Source organism: Branchiostoma lanceolatum, chromosome 6 (genome assembly GCF_035083965.1).
Source record: "Branchiostoma lanceolatum isolate klBraLanc5 chromosome 6, klBraLanc5.hap2, whole genome shotgun sequence".
Taxonomy (NCBI): Eukaryota; Metazoa; Chordata; class Leptocardii; order Amphioxiformes; family Branchiostomatidae; genus Branchiostoma; species Branchiostoma lanceolatum.
Genome location: NC_089727.1, coordinates 6,061,912 through 6,075,708, shown reverse-complemented (window position 1 = coordinate 6,075,708; position 13,797 = coordinate 6,061,912). Strand labels below are relative to the sequence as shown.

The 13,797-nt window shown below is 43.6% G+C and overlaps 1 protein-coding gene across 2 annotated transcripts in view; it reads left to right on the top strand.

The window, feature by feature from the left end:
- The window catches only part of LOC136436253 (neuronal acetylcholine receptor subunit alpha-10-like), a 30,262-nt gene that overhangs the window by 13,813 nt on the left and 2,652 nt on the right, over nt 1-13,797 (top strand). Inside the window, exons 5-8 of one of the 2 annotated variants that reach the window (XM_066430060.1) lie at nt 2,250-2,291; nt 3,433-3,606; nt 11,080-11,242; nt 11,597-11,792. In XM_066430060.1, the coding sequence (XP_066286157.1) occupies nt 2,250-2,291; nt 3,433-3,606; nt 11,080-11,242; nt 11,597-11,792 (575 nt within the window). The remainder of the gene's footprint in view (nt 1-2,249; nt 2,292-3,432; nt 3,607-11,079; nt 11,243-11,596; nt 11,793-13,797) is intronic. The other variant, XM_066430061.1, reaches the window with a different exon arrangement.

Below are 13,797 nucleotides of genomic sequence, written 5' to 3'. Positions count from 1 at the left end.
GCATGTGTGTGCCATCAATGTAATAACTATAATGGTGAACTCAAGCCATGCAAACCTATGACCTTTCTCTGGCGCATTGTCTCACTTACATGTATCAGGTTCGGGCCAACTACACACACGGTTCACTGACTTTCAACTACACATTTCTGATGCCTTAATTTTGGCATGAAATGAAGCATCACAGATATTTTATCTCTATCAAGTGTATGAGCCGTACCATGTCCCCCTGTGAGTTTCTAAGGGTCGATCCGAAATACTCATAAAAGCTGTACAATGCAATACTGGCATAGTATGAACTTGCCTACCAACCTGTGTCTATAAGATTATTTACCATACAACGTTGCAAAGGAAAGAAATAGTCAGTAGTACTTTATCATTCGTAGGTAAGTGTTATTGCAGAATGAGAAATAAACGTCAACTTTTACGGGTATGAGAACGAATACGACGGGATTGTACGCGTAGATCAGGTGGTCTATCACGATCCGGTGGTTCTTCCTATTAAACAGTTATGATATTTTATACTGTTTCATCTTCCTACGTTTGCTCACCATAATCTTATACATGCTATATATATGGTGGAACAAAACTTGCAAAACTTTAAATGGCAAACCAATTCCAGGGAAACTTTAGGGTGAATGCCCGTTCGTGCTTGTCCCTTGACGCACTCGCGCAAATCCCGTAATCACGTCGACTGCAGCAGAACAGACTCCAATCTCAGGCTATTCTTCGCGGGTTTCGGCTGCCCTTTTCCTCCATGACTTGACAAGAGGTGGAAAGAGATGAGACGTCAGTGCGGAGGACGCTAGTCTTTTATCAAGGCAACAGGAGAACAAACAAACCTTTGATTCGGCCTTTTCACCTACAGCTAATCGACACTCCATCAGTCTGGCTAGCAGGCTGAGAGAGACGGCGGTTAGTCACCCCTTTCCACCAGGGTCTGTGACCGCTGTGCGACCGCTTAAGCCCCCCTCTCACTGGAACCGCGGCACGCTGGCAGCGTCGCGGCGGCCTGTCGAATTGACAAAGCACTCAACAAATTTCATCGACAAAAAAATAATCTTTTTAATCTTTGTGTGTTTTGTAGTCTTTTTGGTGATGCTTGTACGTTTTGAATGATATTTCCATTATAAAGTCATGTGTAACACAAATCCAGTTTAGGACGCAGCGACGCCGCCAACGTGCCGCGGATCCAGTGACAGGGGGGCTTGAATGACCGGTAATTGACAGGTCGCTTGATTTATTTCATAGATGGCTTACTTATTTGCTTGTGTCAAGTCCTAGTTTCTCCGGTCTCGAGTCGTGATGGCTGCCCATTTCATATATTAAGTGTTTTGAATTAATCATACTTTTTACATCACGCATCATATTCAAATCATAAACTCAAGGGTTACACAAATCCAGTGTTGGTTGCTGTAGGGTAGCTCAGCGTTCTTCGTCTAGTGAAAAGTTGGCCTGAAGAATACCATCTGAGGCCAGTGAAAACAAGACTTACACCCACGTTATCATTCGTACTGCTGAAGGTCGTGGCTCAGAAATCTATCACTTCAGTAGAAAACAAAGGCAGGACGGTAGAAAACGTACGACTCTGACGCATGTAGAGGTGCAGACAAACCTTTCCTGTGCCCTAATCTTAGAGCAATCGTGTTCATTCCTTTTCCGGCGGAAAACCAAAGACGTGGGGTGCAATTCGTCACGTTGACAAAAGCCGTAGATCAGGCATGATTGTGGGTCGAAGCCTGAAGTTGGAAAGTGCGCATCTGTCAGTTTTCATTGCTTCCCGTAAGGCCATGTTGATTTGATTATATAGATGGCATCCGCACGCGCATCACGTTTCTCCTGGAGTAACTGGCCTGGCTGCACCACGTACGGCTCGCGTTTAGCCAAGCACACACTAACCTAAACCCTAACTCCCCCTTTTCTTATTGAAACGTTTGGTGGGTTCTTTTAAGTTCTTTAACACCCGAACTTACCACGGCTTTACGTCAGTTCTGGGCAAATGATCGTATACACAGGATTAGCCCTTTTCCCAGTGCCAGAATGCATGGGCATATGACATCGTTTTCATTCACAAAGTTAAACAGCAAAATGTCAGGAAGTGCGACGTTTGCGTGGCAGGTTCTTAGTACTAACGTCACTCAGCCACCTATAATCCACGGTCTCATACACCTTACCTTCCTCACAACGGAAAGACGCAGAAATGATTCCGATATTCTGATACTTTCTTTCCTGTTTCCCGTTTGCCACTTAAGAGGACAGAACCTCAGGCAGTCCCGAGGAGCTCCTCGTAAAATGTGAGTAACGCGACGATTACTCTGAGAACTGATTTCAGATGCACCCATGCTTGATGCATCGCTTGATTCTTCACTGGTAATCATCTTCCCACCTAGCTTCATTTCCGGCTGACCTCACCGTTGACATAGGCGGGCAATATTGTAAATTTGTACCACACTTTCCTCATTTTTTTTGCATATTTCAACGCACTGCCGGTAAATCAGCTAGAGGGTACTTTTGCCGACTACTGATAGCCCGTCGTTTTTTTGTCGCAGAGTTAGTAGACCATAGCCTGAGTACCAGCCTGCGTAGTGAATGCTGGCTCAATTCTTGTCGTTTGCTAATCCATGGTTAGCAAGCGACAAGAATTGAACCAGCGGTCGCTACGGAGGCTGGTACTCAGGCTATGTTGATCATGCACATGTCTCACGTTAACGATTTCATATTCCATGGTATGCAATTGTTTTGACATCTGGCTGCATTCTCCATAGGGCTCTGTTTATCTTGGGGCACACTACCATGCTCTCAAGTCTCCTGGGTGTTTCTCAGATTAAAGTTGTTAATACTAGCTGTTCCCTTGCATACATCCACCAGAAGAGACAAACAATTCATGCTACATACGTCAATCAACCTAACAGCCAATCTCAAGGAAGATTTACTTGCGGGTCATCGACACCGTATAAGTCTCCAGTAAGCCTGTGGTATTCACTTGATCATGATCTGTAAGTTTGCACTCATGACCCAGACAAGCTTGGTGGGCTGAGACAGGCAGCTATTAAGCTGTCTTAAACGCGTTGGGTCTTTGGATTATTGTCTTTCGGTGTCAAACTAGGCGGGGAGAAAAGCAATCTTGAGTGATGCGCCGACGTGGAATATAAGCCTGGCACACATCCGGCTTTAAGAACTGTAAACAACAGACCATTTAGGTTTCTGAAAAAGAGCTACGCTCTTTCTTTCCAATGCATTCCAAAGTTTCAAATATTGCAACTGCTACGTTTTCTTAGTATCACGCTATCTATTCATTTGATTTGATTTGATTTGATTTGATTTGATTTGACAAGTGCTCCCCTCCACTCTTTTTCAGTGACAAAGTTGCTTATTTCGTATATATACGTATGGCATTTTGTGAGTTATCTAAACTGCCGCTGCGTTGTTCTCCAGCGCTGATGACCAGTTCACGAGCCGTATGGAGACGAACGTGGTCCTGAGCCACACGGGGGACATCTACTGGGACTCCCCGGCCATCACCAAGAGCTCCTGCGAGGTGGACGTGTCGTACTTCCCGTTCGACTACCAGAACTGTCGCGTCACGTTCGGCTCCTGGACATACACCATGTACGTACTCTGTCTGTATCTGTATCTACATGTATATGGCTGGTATAACCACCCTTCGGCCTAACACACCAGCTTCTGTATCTGTATCTTTAAAGCTGGTATAACCGCCCTTCGGTGTAAACGCCCTTCGGAGACTGGCCGGATGCAAATGTTGAGCTGTCCTAAAATTTCTTGGGCAGGCTGACAATTAGTGAATGATGGCACATGGCCCAAAGTCAGAAATTCGACCGTGTGCCCGAAAGTGGAGCTTATAATGTGTGAAATGGACATGGATGTGTTACATTTCATCCAAAAAATATAGAAAAGCCCTAAATATTTTACGGAGGTATGAGATCTTCGTGTTTTGTTTGAGATATGCATGTGCTGCACTCAGACAGGACTCCCCACCCGGTAGCAACCAGAAAATGTGAATTATGAAACTGTCCCCAAGTAAAGACGACCCATCAACTACTGCTCACGCACGGCGCCTTTCTCTCCAAATACCGTTATCCACACCTCCAAAGTTTCCCTGGGTGATAACACGGACCACTAAAGGTGCTTTACTGGAACACAAACGCAGACAGGGTTTTACTATAGTGAGGAGATAATAGGATCTGCGCATTTCACGTAACGTGGCGAAAAGAAAAGGCATTACGACGCACGCCTCGTCTAGAGGTGGTGACTTTCAAGACAAACAAGGTGTGCAGATAGATAAGGTGTATTATAGTGGTTGTTGAAATGCTCTTTACACAATAGCCTTTCAGGTAATGCATTGTAAAGTACATTGGATTATCCAAGTCCAAGCTGTGTAAAAACGAAAATCATGAGGTCAGCGTGACCCAAACACCCGCCGATATGAGGATCAGCAGCCTCTCAGATTGAGCGACGTGAAAAGCTTACCGGTTGTGAAAGTTCCACACAGGGTGTAAACTTTAATCCTTTCACTAGGGCTGTGTTACCACCACTTGATAGGAGCCGTGGGCAATGAAGAGCCGTCGATGCTTGGTTAGCCCTCTGACGCATTGCGTGGGCGACTTTCCGCCTGCTAATACCGACGTAACCAGCCTCGTAGTCTCTGAGGTCTCAACGCACGCCTATCATAACGTATACATCAATTGTACGAACGAGTCTTATGATCATATTTTTCCGAAGGTACCAAGAAGTTAAAGCCAAGTTGATTAAAGCCACATCTGTGCACTTGGGCGAAGGATGAAGCATGTGGTCCGTCGAGATTTATTCTTAATTTGGTTTATCAGAAACCTTCAAGAATGAATGCAGTGACGCATAGGAGTCAAAAGCTTTATGGAAATACGCATTTGGTGATAACAATACTCCCGAGGAATTCCGAGCTCCTCTTTTCTGAATTACCTACACTTTTCATTACCTCCATGAAAAATGGAGGTATATAGTTTGTGTCTATCTATCCGTGTGTGTGTCTCCGGATATTTGCCAGCATAACTTAAGAACCTCTGGATGAATTATGATGATATTTGTAATGTTTGTAGGTGTTAGGAAGACGAAGGTCAAGGTCGATTTTGGCCCAACTGGTATGTGCCCTTGGTATTGCTACTGACCGGTATTTATATATTTTGTCAAGGACATGCTATGGGCCTGATTGTTTTGTGGCAGGTAACGTTAGCTTGTGATGTAAGGAAAATGCGGCTGGAAAAGTCTGGTCCCCCTGGCAGCTTGTTGTACAGGTATTTTGGAATCAACCATACCAAAACCCAGCTATTTCAATGGTTCCGAGTCATATTTTCGGAATTGAAAATATTGAAACTTGTACAAGCTTTTTGGAACAATACCAAACTTGGAATCATATCAAACCCCATGAGGAACGGAGAAACCAGCTATATTTCACGGTTTACGAGCCATATTACTTTAGATGCCCGCTAATAAAACATGTCAGCATCAAATGATGTCTATAATCTAACTCAGCTAGGTATGACGCACGTCCGGGTGACGCTTCTAACAACTGGAGGCGTGCTGTATTCATTAGGACAACTAACTGCTATGATAGCATTGCTGACAGTGTTATCACACTTAAAATGGTAAAGATATAGGTAGACACATAGCCTGTTTGAGGCCGTCAGAGGCCGTGGGTTGTTATTCACTGTGTCTAGGCACGATATTTATGGATCCCATTCCTGTCCTATCCCCGCCGTTTACCTCCCCAACCGAAATTAGGTACCCATTGTACCCTTGGAAGGACTGGGGAAAGTTGTATCAAGTGAATTTCCCAAGGACAAAACGTCCGGCCAGGAAAACCAGGAATCGAACTCATGACCTATCGATCTCGTGTTCTCTAGCCTAGTCACTCGGCCATTCGATACCTCATTATTACACTGCATTGTATATTCCAATTTTACGAATAGAAGTGAAGAGCTCAAACGACCGGCACGGGTTTGATTGTTAGCAGCCGGTGACCACACATTGACCATGCACTTTTACTGGAGTGCAGAACTTATCGGTAATTGCCCAATGTTTTATTCAGCTTCATGGGTCGTGCGACGAGCGGAAAGTTCGATAGGACAGCCAGGAGTGTAGAAGTAGAGGGATAGACTCTGGCTCTGCATGAAAAGGTCAAAAGATTCATAAGTTAGTTAGTTCATGGCAACAACGACATGCCGATTTTCCCAATGCTTTATTCTGTTCCTGGGGGCATATAACGGGTAGAAAGTTTGATAATCTAAGTCTAGCTGTGTAGACGTAACATTAAGCCCCTGTCATACATAGCTCACCATGCATGGCCGTCTGACCTTCTCCAGACCAGGGCTGGGAATCAGTTGTGGGCAAGATCTGTGGTAGGGAGTTGGTCAGTGAGGCTTCCAGCTTGTCTGAGCCAGCCGACTATATTTTGAAAAATCAAAGTTGGGAAAGTCCGATTGTGCTTGGATAGGACAATGTGCACGTGTGACAGGGGCTTTACAGAGAGACGCGTTTGGCATGTCTTGTGAAAGCTAGTGGATTCAACATGTACGAAATGGTCACACAAGATACGTCAGACATTCCGGCCCAAAGAGAGCAAACCACTAGAATAAACCGCACCAATTTGACGCTCATGTTTTAGACGCTTTAAGTGCGTGTTGTACGCTATAAACTTTTAAAGCGAGTCAAACCACGTAACGTTGAATGGCATAAGAGTTCACTGGGTAGACGCCGACCAAACTCATCGAGTATGAAATATCAGGATTTTTCGTAAGCATATCAAAGACAACCACTAGACTCACATCTACGCAGAATGAGGCCTACAGTTACTTTCGCGCTGGTTGCGCTAACTCGCCGTTTGAAGTTATGCATGCTAGCTAATGCCCCCATTCCACTAGGGAGGCGACCTCGCTTTGACCGAGCGATTTGACCAAGGATGTTGTATAACCTCCTTGATTTCACAGAGCGTTCAATGAATTTAATAGATTAGAATAAGTCATTACGCTTCATGTGTTTTGTTATCTTTTCAGTCATACTTTTAAATTTGCATGATATTCCAATTATGAAGAGTCAAGAGTCATACGAATTCAATTTAGGTCGCAGCGAGATCGCACCGAGATCGCCTTCTAGTGGATGATGTGCAACCTGCCCCCGTCTCACTGGAACCGCGACGCGATGGCGACCTCGCTGCGACCGAGCAATTTGACACCACGCTAAACGAATTTCATCGACAAAAAAATGATTTGAATACGCTTTGTGTGATTTGTTACTCCGGGAAGGAGGTGTGACCTCCTTCTGGGGTATTGGGATTGCTTTTGCTTGCGCGTTCGCAGCTTTAACTCACGATCCCGTCGTCGTATCGGTGTGTAACTTGGCATATAGTGTGCCTGGTTCGGCGTGGGGATGCACAATAGCTTTGTTACACCATAACTACTTTAAACGTCAATCCAATATCGTAATTGCACCCCTATAACTAATGCTATGTCCCACTGCCCTGCCATAGGGACCATGTTATAATCCGTTATGCATGACTGGAATACTTCAGGCAGATACGGGGTATAAATCTTCCTTACTTGCTGTGATCGTATAGTCACTGTTACATTGAAAAATAGACAACGTGCATCACCACACGCAACCTAGGAAACGATATACCAAGTTACATACCAATGCGGCAACGGAAATTGTGAGTTTTAGCTGCGAACATGTGCCGAGTGTGCTCCAGTCTGTGTATTAAGTATGCCGTGTCCCTCGCAACTCGCATACAGTATGTGCGCACGGGACGGACGATGTATTTTTACGCACAGTGTGAAAATGGCAAATCTCTGGACCTTCAAACTTACCACACTTGTAGTTTATAATATGGAGGCTGTGACAATGTTAACACAGGGGATGAAAGATTGGTGAGAAATATCTCTTAGAAAAGTGCGCGCGCCAGTGTCACTTCCGGGTGGTTAGATCCGGTGACCTTTGACCTTCGTGAAATGTTACGATAATATAAATTAGCCTTTTTTATTGCAAATAGCTTGATAGCTATAGATCAGGCTGGCCTGCAATAAATTGTGGAAAGAGGATTTACTGCATATTTGTGATTTCTGATACATCTTAGTTGTAAGGCTGAATGGTTCGTTGATAATTGAAAAGGGGCCATCTAGATCTAACTTTGTGACTTTTCCCGGAATTTCTAGATCCCATCTGTGCCATGCTGTAAAAACATACTTTTCAGCAGGTTGACCACTCCTGTATTGAAAGAAAAAGATAAACAAACACTTTTTCTTTACTTGCTCTAAAACACTACTTGGACTGAGCAGAGATGCAATTTGTGTGGGTCAATACTTGTACATACTATAAATACTTCACGGAGAATTGTGTCCTACGGACTCTTGTTGTCTTTTTAGTCATACTTGTACGTTTTGCATGGTTTTCCCATTGTAAAGTCAAGGCTAACTCAAATTCAATCTAGGACGCAGCGTGGTCGCCAACACGTCGCGGGTCCACTGAGAGGGGGCTGCTTTATCGCGCTAAAACGGCAATGATACAAAGGTCGGCGCGTCCCCTATCCTGTCTGTTGCATGTAATTATTCACAGGACCCCTCCAAATATAGTTCCGCACCCGTTTATACAGTTACGGTGTTTAAGTAATGCATATCATCAATAGACAACGAGGTAGCTTTTGTGATGTTCTGTGGATTCAGTATCCAGTGATTTGCATTTATATTGGATCACCAGGTTAAGGTGACACCTACTGCTCTGACCCAGATTGCGATGAACGCGAGTGTACTCATTTCAGGTTATGCAGCTCATTTATGTCTTATCGGCTTATCCAAAAATAACTGAAGGGAACAATATGCGGGGCAATCACTGAACTTAATATATAACCTTGCGCACGTCCATTATCTGTTCTAAGAAACTTTATAAATACGTTACTGGAATATCTAATAAAACATAAAACATACATTAGGCAGTGTTGATTTGATCATATGGATGACATCCGCGCGCACATCAATTTTCATCCAATTCCAATAATAACAAGTTTTCCACCATACTGTAAATCATGCAAAGCAGCTGCAAAATGGTCAAATATATGCCGTAAGTTTTGAAAAAGATATTGAAAAATTATACTCATGTTGTAGAATACCAAAATCAATGCCAAAGTCAAAGTCAAAGAAAGAAGAAAAAGCTATATTTCGGTATATCTCTGTGTGTACATCCATTTGTGCAACCTTCCTGACCACATAGATTTCATAATTAAGGCAACTTTTTTTGCTAAACTTTGGATTTTTATTCGCACGCTCGCATCAATTTTGGGGTTCCGGGAGGATGTCATCCATATTATCAAATCAACATGGCCTTACGGTTTGCCTGCCTCTTAATTTAGTTTGAAGTTTTCTTCGTCAACATTTGATTTGATTTGTATAAAGCTGTATAAAATTCAGCCTGAGGTCATCAGGAAATAGATCGGATTAGCTTAATCCCTAATATCACAGTAGCAATTACATGTACATGAACTTTTAAAACAGGCCACTTGACTGCCTAATGATAGATAAACTCAAATACAGACGTAGACGGCATTTGCTGAGCCAGAACAAACCAGACGTTTGTATCGATTAAGTGGTTAAATTTTACACTGGTCTTCTTTTAGGCAGTCTGGCGGGAACTGTATCCAAACTCTTTTTCACATAGTTTTCCCTTATATTATCTCGGTTACATATTTTGTCATTGGAAGATTCCGTCCTAGTCTACATGTGTTTGTATTCTTAGCCTTAGTGGTGGATCTGTCTGTATGTGTATTCTAATTTCCAAGCAAATCTAACGGTGGCAAAGACCGTATCCAACTGGCAAAATGAGTTTTCTTGGGTGGCTATGAAAGCTCCCTTTCTTTTGCCAGTTGGATTGGTCTTTGCCACCATTAGATCTGCTTGGAGATTATGTGTATTCCAGAAGCGGTGTAATAAATACGTCCTTCAGCGCAGATGACACGCCAGTCCCCCGGGCCCGGCGCGACCACACGCCCTTGTGTAAATCAGCATCCACGATTCACTGACTCAGCACAGCAGCACCACAATCACACACACCCTCAGTATTGTTTCATCTGATTTATGTTTTAATAAACTGATATGACCTTCCCCTAATGCTTCATATGCCCTATATATGTCTGAGTACAGTAGTAAATCTTTCGAAGGGCTTACGCAAGACTGATCGTTGTTCGAGGACATAAATTCTGTAGTACGATTTTGTTTGCCTCTGGAAGAGTTTCATAAATGTTTCCGATATTGATATATCGCTTTAAAATGACTCCATTCAAATGTTAAGTGAGCGATTAATAGTAATCAGTTCTGACTTCAAAGACAGATTCACGCTTAAAATAATTCATAAAACGATCTACATGCCGTCATGCGTCACAACTTTGATACAAACCTTGTTTACCGAATCCTGATATGATATCCCATTGTGTTAGAAATCGCGTTGAGCCCACAATGCTCAATGTTCATCTAATTGTGGAATTACCACCGCACGTAACGAGATTATCAAATGAAATCAAAGTTATTTCTGACGACGGGGCGTCTATAAACGTTAAACATGTATGAAATGAAGACTGTGTGTAAGAGCAGGGGAATACTTCATCATGTTCCTGAATCCCACATGAGCGTCGCGTGAAGATTCATATATATCAAACGGTTCCCTGTGTGGGATGGTGTACTTTATAATAGTTATCTTTAAAGTAATAATAATTGTAAAGAATTATGACAATAGACCGCGTATTGCTTATACCCCATTTTTACTAGAGGCTGTAGATTTAACACATTTGAGAGTTAACAGATCGCACAATGATATCACGAAATTGTTTTGACGTTTTATATGTTTTGTTATCTCTTAAATCATGCTTTTACATCTTGTATCATATTCCAATTCAAGAGTCACACAAATCCAGGCTTGTCGGCGGGATGTTCTGCCATAGCCTGCTTGAGAATTCTACGCCGCCTGTGATCGTACGACGAACGTTACCACTTCTTCATTAATAAATCGTGCGTCTAAAAGCAAAAGATAACGTTTATTTCTTAATTGCAGTAAGCAGCTGGAGGTCGTGGCTGAGTCGGAGGAGGGCGACCTGCAGGACTACATCCCTAACGTGGAGTGGGACGTGCTGGGCATGCCGGCATCCCGGAACCTCGTCTTCTACGGGTGCTGTCCGGACCCTTTTCCGGATATGACGTACAGCCTCAAGCTACAGGTAAGATCCTATACTACCAGTACTACTCTTCGACGTTCGTCGACTTACTATAAGAGTATTGTGCACATGTAAGTGGATACAACGTACACAAGAGACCTATGCTATAGCTGCCCGGCCTTTCTTGTTTGACAAATAGCACAGGTATATAATGAGATTGTGATTGCAGAGGTGAATGTCAAAACAGCAACAACGTTTACATACTAGTGTACTGGCCAATGTAGTCCTGTCCAACAATATCTTGTATCCTAAACCTCTGGGTGCGAATTAATTTCTGTAACAAGTATTATTCAGTTATTCTAGATAGACCAACTTGAGGCTAATTAAGATTTTGATGCAATTCTCTTTTACCTGCAGAGGAAATCGCTGTTCTACATCATTAACCTCATCGTGCCGTGTGTGCTGATCTCCCTGCTGGCGCCCTTCAGCTTCTACCTCCCCGCTAACTCCGGCGAGAAGGTGTCCCTCGGCGTCACCGTGCTGCTGGCGCTCACCGTGTTCCAGCTGCTGGTGGCCGAGTCCATGCCGCCGTCAGAGAACATACCTCTCATAGGTAACCTTCATGGACATTTACTAGTATCTGCCGGGTTAAATTAATCCGCCACATTGTGCGTTTGGGAGATCTCTAGTGTAGCACACACACCGACACACTCACTCACACACACACACGTACGCACACACACATACGGGCACACACACACACATACATATGGACACACACACGCACACACGCTCACATACGGACACACACACAGGTAGTATAAGGGGGACATTGCATTGAAGATGAATTTTTATGGCGGCGTGTGTGGATATATGTGACCTGGCGGAATTATGTTAGTAGGCGATCTCCACTTTATGTACATTTTCTGTCAGGCTGATTTATAACGTTATATATAGTTACGCTATATATAGTTACGTTATAAAGATGAAAGGATGCCTACATATAGTTACCTCAAGTTACCCCATTCTCCTACGTAGAGCCTCGTCTTCGGCCTATATTACATGCCTTGCTGACCTCTAAACAACTGTCAACTGTCAGCCGAATAGCCTAAAAGCCGATTCTTTGACTCGCTGACAGCTGGTTAGAGGCCACGCCAACAAAAGTGGAAACTTCAGCCCGGTTTAGCATAGCCTCCCCAAAGTATATTGCAAAGCCCGTGGGTGAGGCTGTGTGTAGAATGCGTTACCCACTCCTGTGCGGTCTGCCGAAAAAAGTTTCGCTGCTGGAAATGACTGATCGAGCCCTGTCCTTGGTGCTGAAGCATTACTACCGGGCAGTTGTAAATCAGTGGTCGTGATCAGCGACCATGAAACCTCCCTTATAACTATACCCCCGCGGAGACAGTGACAAATGACTCTACAACAGACTAATTGATGGCTGTGCAAGAACCCAGAGTGTTCTCTATCAGTTTCTGCCATTAATCTCTTCATGTTCGGGAATACACGGCTTGTATTCTTGTCTGTCTATCGTTGCTTTACAGAAAGGCAGGCAAGCGTGATGCTGCGCCTTTTACATAAGCGAGTGACTCAAACCCTCCAATTTAAATCTTCATCGAAAAGTTAGGGAGAGTGACGTCGCCTTGTAGTCTAAACCACATACCGTTTCCTTGAAGGGATGTTAGGCAAAAAACACTTCCCAATTCCTTACCTAAAACGGCCAAAGAAAACGTGTCTGCAAAATTGAGTTAACATTATTTTGACCACCTTAAGGTAAATTTTCCGCTTATCATAGTTTAGTGACACGAAACAATGGAAACGTAAAACTTCCTTGCGGCACTTAAATGCGTTTAAGTGAGGGGTGTACAACGTCTATCAAACGGTCACATCTTAATCGTAACGTTTCCTGTTTTATTTCCATTTTACGTGCGCTGACTACGCTTTCGGCAGTGAAACTCTCGTGTCTCTGCAAACTAACTTTTTCTGTCACTGAGTTCTGATTTCATGGAACGTCATGGAATCTACGGAATCTGTCTACCCCCTAATGATTTCCCTGGTTCAAAAAGTCCCTATCTTACTGGAGACGCGACACGTTGGCGGCCATGCTGCGTCCCAAATTGGATTTGTTTTGCCCATGGCTTTATAATGGGAATATCATTCAGAACGTTTGAGTATATACCAAAAAGACAAAATAATACAAAAAGCGTAAAAAGAGTCGGTTTTATCGATGAAATTCGTTAAGCGCGCTGTCTAATCGCTCAGTCGCCAGCGTGCCGCAGTCCAGTGACTTTAGACTAGCTTCCAGCAGCACGCCGGCTCAGTGTAGACACAGGACCATGTAAGACGAATGGGAGCACAGGACCCTTTATTGAACCGGTAGTGATAACAACATGCCCCTATTAGCCTACTTAATGTGCGGCTGATGAGTCCTCACGGGCCCCGCAGTTACAACTAAGATTGGCATCGGCAGTTCTTTCCTGTAGATGGCGATAAAATTTACGTTCAGTTAAATCTCTCCTACTGTTTCAAATTCTGTAGGAGACTTCTCAAGCGCTAGGCAGACATATTTTTTCAACAACAAAAAGATTTTATATAAAAATACAATGGACTGGGTGCCTGTA